At 58.1% G+C, this 15002-nt stretch overlaps 6 protein-coding genes across 6 annotated transcripts in view; 2 read left to right on the top strand and 4 right to left on the bottom strand.

Moving 5' to 3' along the window:
• The window catches only part of VDAG_04129 (uncharacterized protein), a gene marked incomplete at both ends in the record, with an annotated part of 1921 nt that extends 1330 nt beyond the window's left edge, over positions 1-591 (top strand). The window contains 2 exons of the mRNA XM_009650576.1: positions 115-244; positions 346-591. Coding sequence (XP_009648871.1) covers positions 115-244; positions 346-591 — 376 coding nt within the window. The remainder of the gene's footprint in view (positions 1-114; positions 245-345) is intronic.
• Positions 592-1082: 491 nt separating this feature from the next.
• On the bottom strand, positions 1083-2891 carry VDAG_04128 (methylmalonate-semialdehyde dehydrogenase; the record flags this gene model as incomplete). The annotated part of the gene is made up of 2 exons (XM_009650575.1): positions 1083-2137; positions 2198-2891. 2 exons carry the CDS (start codon positions 2889-2891, stop codon positions 1083-1085), a joined length of 1749 nt encoding a protein of 582 aa, XP_009648870.1.
• An 849-nt stretch (positions 2892-3740) lies between these two features.
• On the bottom strand, positions 3741-5835 carry VDAG_04127 (calnexin; the record flags this gene model as incomplete). The annotated part of the gene is made up of 4 exons (XM_009650574.1): positions 3741-5106; positions 5186-5270; positions 5325-5613; positions 5716-5835. The coding sequence occupies 4 exons, from the start codon at positions 5833-5835 to the stop codon at positions 3741-3743; spliced, it is 1860 nt and encodes a 619-aa protein (XP_009648869.1).
• Positions 5836-8992: 3157 nt separating this feature from the next.
• VDAG_04126 (APAF1-interacting protein) lies at positions 8993-9895 on the top strand (the record flags this gene model as incomplete). The annotated part of the gene is made up of 3 exons (XM_009650573.1): positions 8993-9141; positions 9219-9731; positions 9820-9895. The coding sequence occupies 3 exons, from the start codon at positions 8993-8995 to the stop codon at positions 9893-9895; spliced, it is 738 nt and encodes a 245-aa protein (XP_009648868.1).
• Positions 9896-10144: 249 nt separating this feature from the next.
• Positions 10145-10956, bottom strand: VDAG_04125 (uncharacterized protein; the record flags this gene model as incomplete). Its single annotated transcript, XM_009650572.1, has 2 exons — positions 10616-10956; positions 10145-10558 (listed from the first exon to the last, which is right to left on the bottom strand). Exons 1-2 carry the CDS (start codon positions 10808-10810, stop codon positions 10145-10147), a joined length of 609 nt encoding a protein of 202 aa, XP_009648867.1. The 5' UTR covers positions 10811-10956.
• Positions 10957-13394: 2438 nt separating this feature from the next.
• Positions 13395-14673, bottom strand: VDAG_04124 (syntaxin; the record flags this gene model as incomplete). Its single annotated transcript, XM_009650571.1, has 2 exons — positions 13395-14289; positions 14360-14673. 2 exons carry the CDS (start codon positions 14671-14673, stop codon positions 13395-13397), a joined length of 1209 nt encoding a protein of 402 aa, XP_009648866.1.
• Between the last annotated feature and the right edge of the window lie 329 nt (positions 14674-15002).

The following is a 15002-nucleotide window of genomic DNA, read 5'->3' as shown; positions in this document are numbered from 1 at the left end:
GACGTCAGCGCCTGGAGCAAGTACGCCGTCCTGGCCCTCATCATCGGGTATCCCTACGTGCACTCGATCCTCGGTATGTACCCATTCCATCTCCTCTGTGCTTGGAAAAAGAAGAAGAACGCTCACGTCCTTTCTTCGCGCAGTCGGCCTGACCTCCCGCAACGCCGGCTCCGTCCGCACGCGCACCGTCGGCAGTGCCGTGTACAACATGACGGTGCAGACGAGCAGCATCATCGGCTCCAACGTAAGCGTCCCCAAAGCCCCCTTTTGTTCTTCTGTTTTGGAATCCCACCCGCCCCTAGTTTGTTTTGTTCTCGAACACGGCTAGTCTGTTCTGTTCCCGAGACACGGCTGACCGCGCAGATCTACCGCGCCGACGACGCCCCCCTCTACCGCCGCGGCAACAGGGCCATCATCGGCATCATCGCGTGGAACTTTGCCTCGGCCTTCCTGGTCAAGGGCTACTACATGTGGCGCAACAAGAAGCGCGACCAGGCGTGGAACGCCCTCGGCGCCGCGGAGAAGGACCACTACCTCGCGACGACGACGGACGAGGGCAGCAGGCGGCTGGACTTTCGGTTCGCGCACTGAGGTGGTGGTGGTGGTGCTGCTGCTGCTGCTTCTGGGTAGCGGGCGAGGGATGGGCGACGGGCTGGACATTACGATACTGCGATCAGTCGATCACAAGTCGGGAGGGTTTCGATTCTGCAACGCTGGAGATGGACACGGATCGGCTGCTAAAATGGTGCCGAGTACAATCAATAGACATGAGAATATGACAGGCATTTTTTGGCCCGGATTTTGTATAGATTCGATTCCTCAGTGGCGGGCGCTTTACAAGACCGTGTCCCAGTCTTTCGTTTCGAGCTACAATACTCCTTATCGCATCCGCAGGACAAACATTTGCCCACCGACAGAAGTGTCAGGCCTGACACACTTTGGCAAGAAACACATCAATATGATCTGCATGTACGATAGTCACCGAAAGACAGCATCCCCATCATCACAAATCACAAATCACGTGCAAAACACTCAGTTGAAAAGCCGAAAAGAACATGCTTAGTATTCATCCTACAACCTCCCTACGATTGCGTCGGCATGGAAACGTCCGCCTTCTGCGACACGGCGTCGGCGCTCTGCCACAGGGCCGTAACCGTCTTCTGCTGCGTGTAAAAGTTGACGCCGGGCCTTCCGTAAAAGGTGCTGGCGCCGCCGCCGGCGATGCTCTTCTTGTTGCCGGTGAAGGAGAACATGGGCAGGGGCACGGGGATGGGGACGTTGATGCCGACCTGGCCGGCCTCAATGTGGCGGCGGAACGTCTCGGCCGTGGGGCCGGAGCGCGTGAAGATGGCCGTGCCGTTGCCGTATTCGTTCTTGTTGATGAGCTCAATGGCGTCATCGAGAGTCTCGACGTTGAGGCACACGAGGACGGGGCCGAAAATCTCCTCGGTGTAGCACTTCATCTTGGGCGTCACGTTGGAGATGATGGTGGGGGCGACCCAGTTGCCGTTGGGGTACTTGGCCGGCGTGTACCCACGGCCGTCGAGGAGGATGGTGGCGCCCTCGTCCTCGGCGCTCTGGATGAGCGCCTCGATGCGGGCCTTGCTGTGCGGGGAGATGACGGGGCCAAGATCGGCGCCGTCCTCGAAGCCACCGTCGACCTTAAGCTGCTTGGCCATCTCGGCGAGCTCGGGCAGCCACTCCTTGGTCTCGCCAACCATGACGAGGGTGCTCAGGGCCATGCAGCGCTGGCCGGCGGCGCCAAACGCGGCGCCGACGACACTGTTGAGGAAGTGGTTCTTGTTGCAGTCTGGCAGGACAGCGGCGTGGTTCTTGGCGCCGAGGTTGGCCTGGACGCGCTTGCCGTGGGCGGAGCCCTTGTTGAAGATGTACTCGCCGGCCTTGTTGCCACCGACGAAGCTGACAGCCTTGATGACGGGATCCTCGAGGATAAAGTCAACGGTGCGGTGGGCACCGTGGACAACGTTGACGACGCCCTCGGGGAAGCCAGCCTTCTTGACGAGCTCGGCCAGGATCATGGCCGCGCCAGGGTCACGTTCGGAGGGCTTCAGAATGAGAGTGTTGCCGGTGACGGTGGCGATGGGGATGCACCACAGGGGAATCATGGCGGGGAAGTCTTTGTGGCATCGTCAGCACTTTTCTGTAGGGTACATGGCCAGAGCAACAGGCAACTCACTGAAGGGGCAGATGGCGGCCACGACACCGAGGGGCTCACGGTAGCTCCTCGTCTCCATGTCCTTGGCCACCTCGAGCACCTCGCCCTTCATGAGCTCAGGCGCCGCACAAGCAGCCTCGGCGACCTGAAGGCCACGCAGGACGTCGCCCTTGGCATCGGCAAACGTCTTGCCCTGCTCGAGGGTGATGCTGGCGGCCAGGCGGTCCCAGTTCTCGCGGATCAGGCCGACGAAGCGGAACATGATGGACTGGCGGTGCAGCACGCTCGTCGCGCGCCAGGCGACGCCCGCCTTCTCGGCCGAGTCGACGGCGGCCTGGAGCTCGGCGTCGGTCATCTGGGGCACGCGGGTGACGAGGTTGTTGGTGGCGGGGTCGTGGAGATCGATGAACTTGTCGGCCTTGGACTGGACAAACTCATTGTTGATAAAGTAGGGCGTGTCTTCGGGCTTGGCAATCTTGTCGTGAGTGCGAGGGAACGACTCGGCCGTCGACGCGAGGGCGGCGCTGAGGTGGGAGGCCGTGGCGTGTATCCTCCTGGCAGCAACGGCACCGGGGGCCGGGGCATTGGCGGGGGCCATGATGGCGGAGGTCGCGGTCGCGCTGGATGATGTGAGGAGAGAGGAACGGTTGGCGGCGAAGGATCTGGAAGAGCGACCTGCGCTGACGCTGACGCCTCGAGAGATGGCTCGACGCATTGTGGAGAGGAGGGAGGAGAAGGGAAGAAGAATAAAAAGACGGGAGGGGGGCGGGAGAAGAGGAAGAGGAGGCGGGAAGCAGTAACGGGTGCAAGGGAAGGCACGAGGTTCGATCGCTTAGGGGTGATCACTCCCTGTCCGATTGGGCCTTGGGCGAGACAGGCGTCTACCGATGGGCACTGACTGATTCGTATCCTATCGTGACAAGCAATTACAAGATGCAGGCACAGACACTGACACAATCAGAGAGAGAGGCGGGGGGCGGCAAGAAGCTGCGACATCGTGGTTCGGCCATGTCCTTATAAAGGGCGGCCGCCGCCGGCCATCGGCATCGGCTATCGTAGGAGGTACCTGGACTGAACCTCAGCGCGCCCTGTCTGCCTTGTCTAGGTAGGTAGGTACCTACCTAGGTACCTACACTGTATCTACCACAGCTGCCTTAGATGACTTGCCCAGTCTGGCAATCAATCCACAACGTGCCCCCTCCCAAAGCCTCCAAGCACTGGCTCCCACCACCAAACAGTGGCCCCCAGCGCCAAACAGCGGGGCGGGGTAGCCTGTTCCCCCCATCCATTCCCCAGACTTTGACTAAGAGATACCCGGCCCCTCACGCCCAGCCTCGACCCCGTCACCCAGGCCCTCAACCGCCCAGCCGAAGCGTTTTCCCCCAATGCCGCTGGATGCCGAACCTCCTCCATTGAGCCTGGCTACCACATCGAGCCCGGCTACCATTAAGCGACACCGGGCGCCCGGCCTCGTCTCGTGTGCTCTACCCTGCTGTAGACATGACGCTCACCACCATCACCATCGACGTACCGTGGAAATAAAAGTCAACGTGAATTCTGAATCCTACTGCGCCAGAGCTCCTCTTGTTCCCCCCCAGTTACACTGACCAAATACATCATGCATCTCCGAGGGAATCAATCGATAAGGGGGGAAAGAACTGATCAACCTTTGCTTCGTGTCCGCTCTCTTTTCTTCCCTGCTCGTCATTGTGACGCTCCCCCTACAGGCCACCGCTCCCGTCCATGCCGGCCGGGAGGGGACCCTCGCAGTCCTCGTGCCACCATCCGCGCCGCCACTCCATCTACGACTGGCTCCTGGTAGTGCGCTTGTTGGCCTCCTGCTTGACAGTCTCCGCGCCCGAAGCAGCCGCCTTGGTCGCCTTGTCCTTGACGTCCTTGGCCGCCGCCTTGGCGTCGCCCGCCGCCTTCTTGACAGCGGGGGCGGCGCTGCCACCGCCCGCCGCGAAGCTGGCAATAAGGACGAGGAGCGTGGCGAAGAGCGCCGCGAAGCCACCGGCAACCTCGGGAACAAACTTGATGGCCTCAATGGGTCCTTCTGCGCAATCGTCACAAAGAGGTCGACCTTCTCCTTGACATACGTGACGGGGTCGTCCGTGAACTTGAGGTCGCTGGGCGACGCCGGCTTCTCCTCCTGCTTGGGCTTGGCCGCCTCCTCGAGCGACTTCTCAACGGCGTGCTTGGGCTTGAACGTCTCCTCGGCGAGCTTCTCGGCGTCCTCGATCGAGTGGCCGACATAGATGTTGTCAAACAGAATGTCGCTCTGCATGGTCCAAATCTCAAAGCCAATGGCGCCAATGGGCTCAAAGTTGGCGGGCGTCTTGTCCTCGTAGAAGTCGGGGTTCTTGATCTTGCGGGGGGCCCAGACGCCCTTGTAGTCGGGGTTGTCGATGAAGGGCGGAGTCCACTGGCCCTTGTAGTCAGGGTTGCGCTTCATCGGCTTGGTCCAGGGGCCACAGCCAGAGTTATCGGCGCAGGCGGGGTTGGGCACGGTAGGGGCGAGCCAGTCACCATCCTCCTCGTCGTCCCAGTCCTCAGGCTTCTGGGCCTCGGGGTCAGGGATGGTGAGGGGCTCGTTCTCGAGCCAGTCCTCGGGCTTCTCGGCCTCCTCGTCGAGAATCTCAAAGGGAGCCTCCTCATCCCAGTCCTCGGGCTTCTTGGCCTCGGGATCGGCAATGCGGGCCTCATCAACCCAGGTGTCGGGCTTGCGGTCCTTGGGGTCCTCAATCTCCGCGGGAGGGTTGACCGGGGGAAAGAAGTCCTCGAGGAGGGAGCCGGTCTTGACCTGCTCGTTGTTCTGCTTGATAATGAACGTGTTGTCGGGCTTGACAATCAGGGTGTATAGCTCAGTCGTCTTAACGATCTTGGCCGTAGGAGGGGGAGGACACTGCCTTCTCCTCGTACTCGCCCGTCTTGGGGTTCTTGTGCTGGAAGATGAAGTGGACCTTGTTGGTGTGGCCACACTTGTCGGGACCGAACATAATGACGTACGGCGTGGTGTTGCTGAACTCCTCCTGGTGAAGAGCCTTGTTGTCGCGGAGAAGCTTAAGGTAGGCACCACCGCATTCGAGGCCGTCTGGAAACGACTTGTCAGCGCTGTTTCAGGCTATTCTGCGCCAGGGACACTTACTCTGAAGCTTGACCTCGTACTGGACAACGAGAGTCTTGCCCTTGTTGTCGATGGCCTTGGGGAACTTGGCCGAGATGGCGTGGTGAGCAGCAGCGTTCTTGACAACAAGACCCTTGTCGCCCTCAACGCCCTTGAAGACGGAGGGTTCTTCAACGGACCACTCGCCGACGTAGGCCCACTCCTCGTCCTCCTTCTCGCCATCCGTCTCCTTCTTGGCGTGAGAGGGCTTCCAGCGGGTCTCCCAGTCATCGGTGAACTGTTCAAGGAAGTCGGCCTTGATGGAGGTAGGCTGCAGGCGAGAAAAGCATCAGCATCGCTGTCCAGCACACGCACGTGGCGAAGAAGCCGTGAATGTGCGGGGGTGAGAGGCAATCGGGGAGTGGCAACTTACGGTGAAAGCGGCGATCTTGGGGGTGACAGAGGACGCCTCAGCGTCCTTGGCCTCCTCAGCATGGACATTGCCAGCAAGGAGAGCGGCGGCAGAAACCGCGGCAACAGCGTTGAACTTCATCTTTGAAGGTGCTTAAACACGCGAGCGGAAGCAAGAGGAAGGAAGGTGGTGGACGAGGTGAGATAGCTGAACCGGGTGGGTTGCGGTATCAACAATGTGGTGTCAAGACTGACAGTGTGGCTTCTAGCGAGAACTGAAGAAGAATGCCCGAACAATCAGAAGGACTCACGCTGGAGGGATGGAGGTGAGGGAAGATGGTGGATTTTCTAGTCGGGCGGTGGCCGGATTGTGCTCAACGTGTCCTTTTTTGAGGCAGGAGTTAAGGTCCCCTCTCAGAAAAATAATGGGTTCTCCCGGGGGGGGAGAGCGTGCTCAGGGTCGGAGTGTTAGTCCCCCCCCACGCACACCACCTGCCTCCCTAACGGCCAGTCCACGGCAACCAGTGCTAAAGTGCGGGGGCTGGTCCCTGTAAAGCTCCACCGCACTCCTCTGCTCCAGGGGCTTGGAGGCTCTGGCTCTCGGTGAAAGTAGGCCGGCTGCAGCGGCGACAGGGGATGTGAGAGGCAGGAGCTCTGTTGATAGGTGTTTCCAGGAGCTTCCATCCAAGGGCGACCCACTTTCCCCAAGCCAGACACGATCTGGTCCTCCTCCCAGTCTTGTGCTCTGTGACACCTGGGCTTGGTTTCACGGTTCTGCAGCAGGCTGCGCCGTGATGCGGGCAATGCGAAGCAGGACTTGCCTTCGAAATGGGTGTCATGGAAGTCAATTGATCGTTTCAGTGTCTCCTCGCCCGTGTCCCAGCTTCTCTGTGATGATTATGCTATTCCCCTTTCTTGACCTGCTTAGCACCATGATTAGGTTGGTACCTGACCCAGGTAGGTAGGATTCGTTGGAGTAAGTAGGACGGGGCCATCCTCGGCTCATCTTGCATGCAGTGTGTGGGCCTCCGTCCATCAGCCTCATCCAACGCGCCACGCTGTCCACAACCGCTGACGCCTTTAGGGACCGCCCAGCATCGTCGTTGACGCCTAATCCGCGATCGTTTTGCCAGGCTACAATGATAAAGAAACTATGCTTCTCCCACAGGAAGATCTCATTTCCCTTGGTGAATTGATCATCAAAGGATGATCAAGGAACAGGTCTCATGGCACCATCGTCGATCAATCAAGGCGAGAAGCGTGTTTTTTTTTACTACCTGGTCTCACTTTGGACTGATGGTTTGTAAATATTGATGACAACGACCATGGATGTGATCTTTGGCAAGCCACTTCCAAAGTCTTGCTATCTGGTAGTGCTTAATTCAATGGCCCCAATCTGCAAGACGATGGGTAAGGTGTCCAGGATGGCGTGGTAAACGTGAGCAGTATGAAGAGTATACTTCGGAACAGTTTCCAAGTCCTCCTCTTGCGACCCTCCAGTCCTCCCAATCATTCTTCTTGGCGTTCAGCAGGTGACAATTTGCATCATTCTGGGCAGCTCACAAGCATCAAAGATACTATATTTCGACCTTACGGCCGGACACCTTCACGCTGCTTTGCAAGCGATCTGTCAGCACAAACTGCTGTATCAACTGTGATTGCAAGCCATCCCGCCACTCTCACAGCCACCTTGAATGCTGACTCGCTCATCCCAAATCAGGGCCAGTAGTACTAGTATAGGTAAGCTCATTAGACGGAGCTGGTCGGGATATCGTAGACATTTTTTTCAGACTAAGTCAATTGTAGTGAAAGGTTGACTTGAAGAAGCAACAGGGTATGGACCCAATACTTTGAAATCACACGAGGAGCCAAAGATCAGAGGGATGAGACTGGTTCTGGCACATCGTGCTACATTTGGCGGACGTGGCATTGATCAATGCGATCAGTGGGTCAACTCCGAGGCTCTTCGAGTATCTCAATACCTGTTGCTTGCGGACGAGAAGAATATGCATGATCCAGGTACAACTTCTTCCGACTCAACCTGAATCGATCGCGTCCTAGACGGGGATTGTTTTGCGGCAGACATGGTTGCTTAGAACTGGCCATGTGGGTGGGCAAGATATGCAAACAGGGAAGACACATGACAGCGTCGTTTGTTAAGAACTCGCGAGTAAGCTTGGTCCTCTATGGAATATACTTTTCCTATGGATCGTGCACTACCTAGTCTTGCTTCTGACTTCGTTAGCGATGTCGCTTTCCCTGCAACGCATTCACCGGTTGCGTGACATCGGATATGGCAAGAAGTATGACGTATCCGTCACAGCGGAGGCGCTCCTGGCTGAGCTTTTGGTGAGCCAAATTGTTGATTCTGGAAGTATTACTCATACTGATTGTGCCCTTTCCAAACCGCTGCAGCTCTTGAGGTGCCCTTCAGACGTGATGAGGTCAAACTGCCTCGCCCGATCAGATAATGAAAGTCAAGTTCTACGTAGAACGGATTTTATGAAAAGTATGTTGCAAAGCAGAAAAAGTGCGTGCCCGAGGTAGCCAGGAGATATGCTGTCCACTAGTTGTTCTCAAACCAGCGTCTTCAGTAGGTACCTATCTCAACCGTAGGCAATCTTGGCTGGCGTTGAAAGGGGTGAAGGTCTTAGCGAGTGGCAAAACCGCAGGACATCGCAAAATCCATGCCGGAAAGTTCAGTTGGACGGTAGTGGCCACCGGAGAGGACTTGTATGTAGATGGATCATTACGCCCCAGCACGGGTCGGATGTTGGCCTCCTGAGACTATGCACTCACCGACATCGCTATGGGCATGCCGACACCCAAGCAAGCGACGTACGCCTAACCTCGAACCAACCAGTCAAACGAATTCAATCAACACAAAAAGCACCACGAAACTGCACTAAGAGAAGCAATCTCGGCTTCTTCACGTGGTGGTTTATTTTCTTAAAGGACACCTGAAGTTGACGAGCATTATGTCAGCTGGGGCCATGAACAAGACGGCATGACGATGGGCGGGTCGCCAGTAGCCGCGCCTGCGAATCACGAAACGGCGAATCACAGCGTCGTCGAGCCTCACATGTTCCTCCAGAACGAGGGGAATTTTTTCTTCCATGAAGTGATCGCCGCGCACCCAGCCAGCTCTCCTCAACTTTCTCCGCGAAAACGTGCGGCCTGTGCTACAATCTAGGCAAACGCTTCTCGACGTGTACCGACTGGGAACTCCTTCTATACTGTCCTCGCCCTGAAGCTGGCCCAGCGCCCGCAGCGTTCCGACTGACTACCCCGCCATCGCCATGTCGTCCTCCAACCTCGAAAACCCGGACCAGCTCGTCACCTCCACGAACCCTGACCACCCCGCCAATCTCATTCCCTCTCTGTGCGCAAAGTTCTGGACCCTCGGCTGGGTCACAGGCACCGGCGGCGGCTGCTCCATCCGCGAAGAGTAAGCCTACACGTCCCCTCAAGCCAGCTAGCCAGCCAGCCAGCCAGCAAGCAAGCCAGAGCTCACCACCAGCCCAGTGACCTCGTCTACATCGCCCCCTCCGGCGTTCAAAAGGAGCTCATGAAGTCCACCGACATCTACGTCCTCTCCCTCGCAGCCCAGGAAGCCTCCCTCAAGAACAGAACCTACCTCCGCTCGCCGCCAGCCTACAAGCCGTCGCAGTGCACGCCGCTCTTCCTCGCGGCCTTCACGCGGCGCGGCGCCGGCTGCTGCATCCACACGCACTCGCACTGGGCCGTCCTCGTGACGCTGCTGCTCGAGTCGGCGCCCGGCGACGGCAAGCTGTTTGAGATGAACAACATTGAGCAGATCAAGGGCTTCGGCCGCGGCTTCCAGAAGCAGGGCAACCTTGGCTACCACGACACGCTGCGCATCCCCGTCATTGAGAACACGGCCCACGAGGAGGACCTGACCGAGTTCCTCGAGGCGGCCATGGACCGGTACCCGGACACGTACGCCGTGCTTGTCAGGCGGCACGGCGTCTACGTATGGGGCGATAATGTGCACAAGGCCAAGACGCAGTGCGAGAGGTGAGAGATGCTTCCGTTGGAGCAGCTGTTGCTCCTGGAGAGATCGTCATGCTAACGAGAACCAGCCTGGACTACCTCTTCCAACTAGCAGTAGAGATGAAGCAGCTCGGCATCCCGTGGATCAGCGACATCCCCGTGGTCAAGCCTACAAGAATCTAGAGTAGATCACAGCAGGTGAACCAGCACGAGGTCACGCACACCCAAGGTGGAAGGTACAGAGCATTGGCATGAACAAATTTGAAGCTTTTTTTCGTATATTCTTCTTGGTCTGTCTGGCACCGACATGTTCAAATCATGCACCCGGACATCCAACTCGCTCACCCGCTCATCTCGACGTACCCTTCATCCAAGATATGCACATTAATGAACCCCGCAAAACCATCCACTCAGGCCCAACCATCTGCTTCGCCATTTTACAGGAAGAAAGCAGCGACGAGGCCGAAGAAGCCCAGGGAAGAGCTGACAAGGAGGCTGGCGCCGGAGTCAGCGCCAGTGGTCTCGGAGGCATCAGAACCAGCGGTGCCGGAGGCGTTGTCAGAGCCAGAGTCAGAGTCAGTGGCGGTGCCGGTAGAGGAGCCGGTGGCAGCGGTGCCGGTGGTGGTACCGGTCTGGGTACCGGCAGCAGCGCCAGTGGTCTGCGTGGCAGCGGCGTTGCCGTTGTCGGCAGGGGCACCGTTGGTGGAGTCAGCGTCGAAGTAGTGCTCCTTGATGCACTGGTCACGGCACTGGGCGAAGGCGTTGGTCTCGGCCTCGGAACCGTCACCCTGGTCGCAGTCACCGACGCACTTGTCCAGGGCGATGGCCTGGGCGTCGCTGGGGGCAGGGACCTAAGGCACAGTCAGTACGTTGTCAGAGGAAACGACAGAAAGTTGGAAGCAACGTACGGAGACGCAGCGAGCCTGGCAGGTCGAGTCGGTGGCGTCGCACTCCTTGAGGCACCTGTTGATGGCGGCAGCGGCCGAAGAGGCAGCGGCATCAACGCCAGTGGGAGTGGCCACACCGGGGACGGTGGTGACGGTGGTCTCCTGGGCGTAGGCAACGGCGAAGGCGCCGGCAAGAAGGATGTTGTTGAAGCGCATGTTGGCGGTTTGGGTGGTCGTAATTACGAGGGTGTTTGGTATTACGAATACGTAGAAGATCGAAAGTAGCGTAAAGTAAGTCGTGTGAACGAGGGACGACTTTTGTTGAGAAGGTGAAGAATAGCGAGCGTAAGTGTACTTGAAGCAGAGCGAGCTGATCGAACCAGAGGAGAGGAGAGCAAAGCCCAGATGGAAGGGGAGGCACAGGCTCTTGTTTAAAAACACCGGCGCCGGCGCCAAGAGGGAAGAAGCCCTGTCCTGCGCGAGGCCCGCTCGTTGGGCCTCTGACCTTGGTCAGGCTTGTGGGCTGGTGTGTGGGTGTGGGTGTGGGCGTCTACGGCATGTGCGCAGAAGGTCATAACAATAACCTCCAAGCCCGCTTCTCGTGTCCTAGTCCCACCGACAGGGCGAGGCAGAGCAGGGCGGGCAGCTCCAGCGCCCGTGCGAACAGACCACGGCTACGGCCATAGGCGAGACGACGCAGCGCATACCGGCGTCACACTCCGGGGGTGGGCAGTCCGAAAGGACCAGGATGGGGCGGGCCATGGATGGGGACCAGAGACACGCAGGCAGTTCGGCGTCCAGTCATCAGTCAGGCAGGTCTGAAAACTAGGATCAGATCGAGTCGAGTTGGATGGGGACTTCTGGGGAAAATGGCGATTCAGACTTCGGGATGCAGGGATGAGGGGGGAAGGGCGGGCGACTTTGGCTTTCCCGTGCAGACGCGAGTGCCGCAAATCTCCTTTTTAGATTGCAGGCGTTTCTGGTCCAGCAGACAGAGTTGGAGGTCCTGTTTCCACGCCGGCCACACCGTGGGGAAGTCAACACAGGGAGCTATGGCGGTCGATGCTCTGGATCAGAGAGGGGATCTGTTGGCCTGTCAGGTGTTGTTCGTACGAGAGACTGTCTCGGTCGTGTCTTTGTCGTTGCTGCGGCGTCATGACTGTGCAATGTTGATAATGTCATGTCGATGTTGGGTTCGGGGAGGATGGGTGGAATGGGGGGTCTCGGCCAGTCTCTGTCTCTCTTCCTGCGAGTGCTCGAATGAAAATGGGCGGCCAACCCGGGAATCTGCATGGTGGAACCTGCCTGTCGACCTCTACCCAGTTTCAAACCCTGTAAAATGATATGGCAAGAGAGACCTGAGCGGCTCTCCTTCCTACCGCCCACCCAAAAGTGCAGTGCAGTGAATTGTGGTGGGTGGATGGTCGGGCCAGTGCTACACAGTTTGCTTGCTCTTTCCCATAACATCTGCTGGGTGCGTGCCCACGGACCTGCCCAACACGAGGAAATGGTCATGTCGGATCAGGAAACCCAATTCGTGATTGGGACATCTGATTGGTAGTAAGGCCTTTTCAGGGGCGGAGTGATGCTAGCGTCGGCATCAACGCTTCTTTTCTCGTCGCCAGTCGCTACTGTCCACTCGACGCTACGCATGAAGCCCCCCTTCTTCCGTTTGTACATGTATGTGTGTACCTTAATACATGGTACGCACAGTACTAGGCAGCCTGTTGAGCTGACCTGATGTCCTTGCTTCAATGGGGCGCTCGCTCATCAGACGATGACTCTCAGCCGCTGCCCCCAGGCGAGTCATCAGCGACTCCCTCATGCATCGTTCTCTTTTGGTGGGACAAATACGTGCGGCACAATTGCTCCAGGTAATGTGATGACGTTCAATTCCCCAAGACGCGAACCCTTGGGCTATGCATCTGTGTCTTGTTCACCGCAATCGCGTGTCGTCTGTGCCGTGCCGCTCGGTTTCGCCTCTGCTCCCGAAGTGGCTGCTGTGCTGCTGTGCTGTGTGTGCTGGCGAAGTCGAAGACACCGATCGGCATTCTACACCAGCAGAAAAAGCTTGACACACCCACCTCACGCTGCAACCTACAGGGTCGCGTCGGCGGCCGAGCAGCGCCAGGCGATCGCCCCCCCTTCTGCAGTGCCCGCCTGCGCCCACACGCCACACCAGACTCACACCACCGCGCTCAGCAATACGAGCTTTGCCCCTCTAAAAAAACGCGTGGGCACAGGGAGCACCCACTGGATCTGGCCGTCCGAGCCAAGGGGCAACCGTTGAGAGGGCTTCCGCTTCCACTTCCAGAGAAGAAAAATAGACGGCTGCTTCTATTCGTGTCACCCTCCCAAGACGAACTCGCCCACTTGATCCGCCTGCTGTCAACCACGTCCTGGTGAAGAAGCAGAAAAGTGGTCTCCGTGTTCATGCACGAGTTGGGCCGAAATCTCGGATCCGTCGACCGATATGAGCTTTTGGCAGGGGATGCTCGCACCGCCACTTGTCGGTCCCCCTTTTCCCTCGGCAATAGCATTCGATAGTTGACCACAGCCTTGTGGCTTACACTGTGAGGTGAGTCGCTCAATGTTACCGTGCCTTGAGCCAGGCCAAGAAGGACGGCCTTGCTACCGGGGCATGTTCCTCATCCGTTGTTGTGCACATTGCAGCAGATCATCGACGATGGGCACGGAAATTACATCGCAAAAGTCCATGTCCTTCATTTGACTATTTCATGGAGCAAGCATTGTCGATACCAGCGGACAAACTGGTAGCCAGTTGCTCATTTTCATTGGCCTACAGCTCGTCCCTCTGTTGCGGCACCTCGACAGGCTCTTGCACCGCATCGTGGAACTCGTCCGCCTCTTCTCCATCCTCAAGCTCATCGTCCGCCTGAAGCTCTGGCATGTCTTCCACCATCTTGCCAATCTTCTCAACCAAACCTTCAGCGTCACCCTTTACTACCACTGTGCTCTCCGCTTTCGCAGTACCAACGTCAATGGTTGGCAGATCACTGTCCGGTAGGCCTTGAACCTCAACGGTCGCCTGGTCTACGACCACTGTCGATGAACCGCTCGAGCTGCCGTACTTGATGACAGCACCTCCTCCGCCCATCACAAGGCTGTACAACATCCTAATAGGTAGCCAGACAAGCCACCATGCCGGTCCATACAGGAAGCGGCGAAAGACCAGCCAGGCACCTGTCGAGAGGAGCATGTACATGGCCGTCTGTAGGTACCACGTGTCACTCTTCTGGGACTTGACAAGGGTTCCGAGAAGGTCCTTTGAGCTCGCAAGCATCCCTTCCAGTGACCCGTATGATTCGTCCAACTGCGCCAGCGCAGCCGAAGATTCTGTCAGCGTTTGGTGCGCGAACTCGCTGCGCGCCAGCTCCGCTGCGATGAGGTCGTGCGTCCGCCGCAGCGAGCTCGTCACGTTGCTGGCCGCACCAACCGTCTTCTGATCCTCCTCCGACAGGGTAGACTGCTGCTGATGGGCGTGGTGCGCCTGTCGGTGGTGGCGGATGCTCGGCGCCTTGATCGATTCGGCGTCTTCGGCGCCGAGACGGGGAGAAGTCGCTTCGGAGACGGGCTGCGAGTAGGACTGCAAGAGAAGCTCGCGTTCGAGTCTCTGCGCCCGGGTGAGGTTTCGCTTGGCCACGATCTGGGCTTTCCTAAAGTTGAGCCGCGAGCTGCGCAAAGCCTTGTAAGCTGCTGCTTTGTACAATTTGTTCTCCGTAGCTTGAATCAGGTGTCCCGTACCTCTTGAGTTCCTGCTGCAACCGCTCGAGCCCATCCTTCAACCTCGTCTTCGTGTGCTCTGTTTCGCTCCCGGGGCGTCCGCTCCTGATATCCTCGACTTCCTCTTGAAGAAGCTCGAGCTCGTCCTCCTCTTCGCGCAGAATCTGGCTGATCTCCGCGCTCAGCTCCGTGCCAACATTGTCGTCATCCGGGCCGCCGAGGGGCACGGATCCGGGCTGGAAGGTGAGGTTGTGCAGCCGATCAATAAGCTCTTGGAGCTGCGATGTCGTCTCCTGCAGAGCCGTCAGGCGCTCTTGTAATCCTTCGAAAGACATTTTGGTGGTTTGGGCTCTGCTTTGAATTGTTTTTTTGGTTCGTGGTGCTGCGACCCGGTGACGTTGTCCGTCCTCGAAAGCTGGCCTCTGTCAACATGCAGTGACGAAATCCACATTTCAAGCCAGGGAAAGCCCCCGCTCCGTTAGAGCGATTTGAGCACCATCCCGTCAGCCATTGCAGCCCCCCGTAATGGCATGACCGCCCAGAAATGCAATACAAGCTAACCCCCAAAATTTCCGCCAGCAACCGCCATCCCATCGCATCACGGAAACCCCGACCACCAACCTCTAGGGACAAGCCAACCGCAAAAAAACGCCAGCATCGACAC

The sequence above is a fragment of the Verticillium dahliae genome, genomic scaffold, assembly GCF_000150675.1.
Source record: "Verticillium dahliae VdLs.17 supercont1.7 genomic scaffold, whole genome shotgun sequence".
In the NCBI taxonomy this organism is placed as follows: Eukaryota; Fungi; Ascomycota; class Sordariomycetes; order Glomerellales; family Plectosphaerellaceae; genus Verticillium; species Verticillium dahliae.
This window is presented reverse-complemented; position numbering and strand designations above follow the sequence as displayed.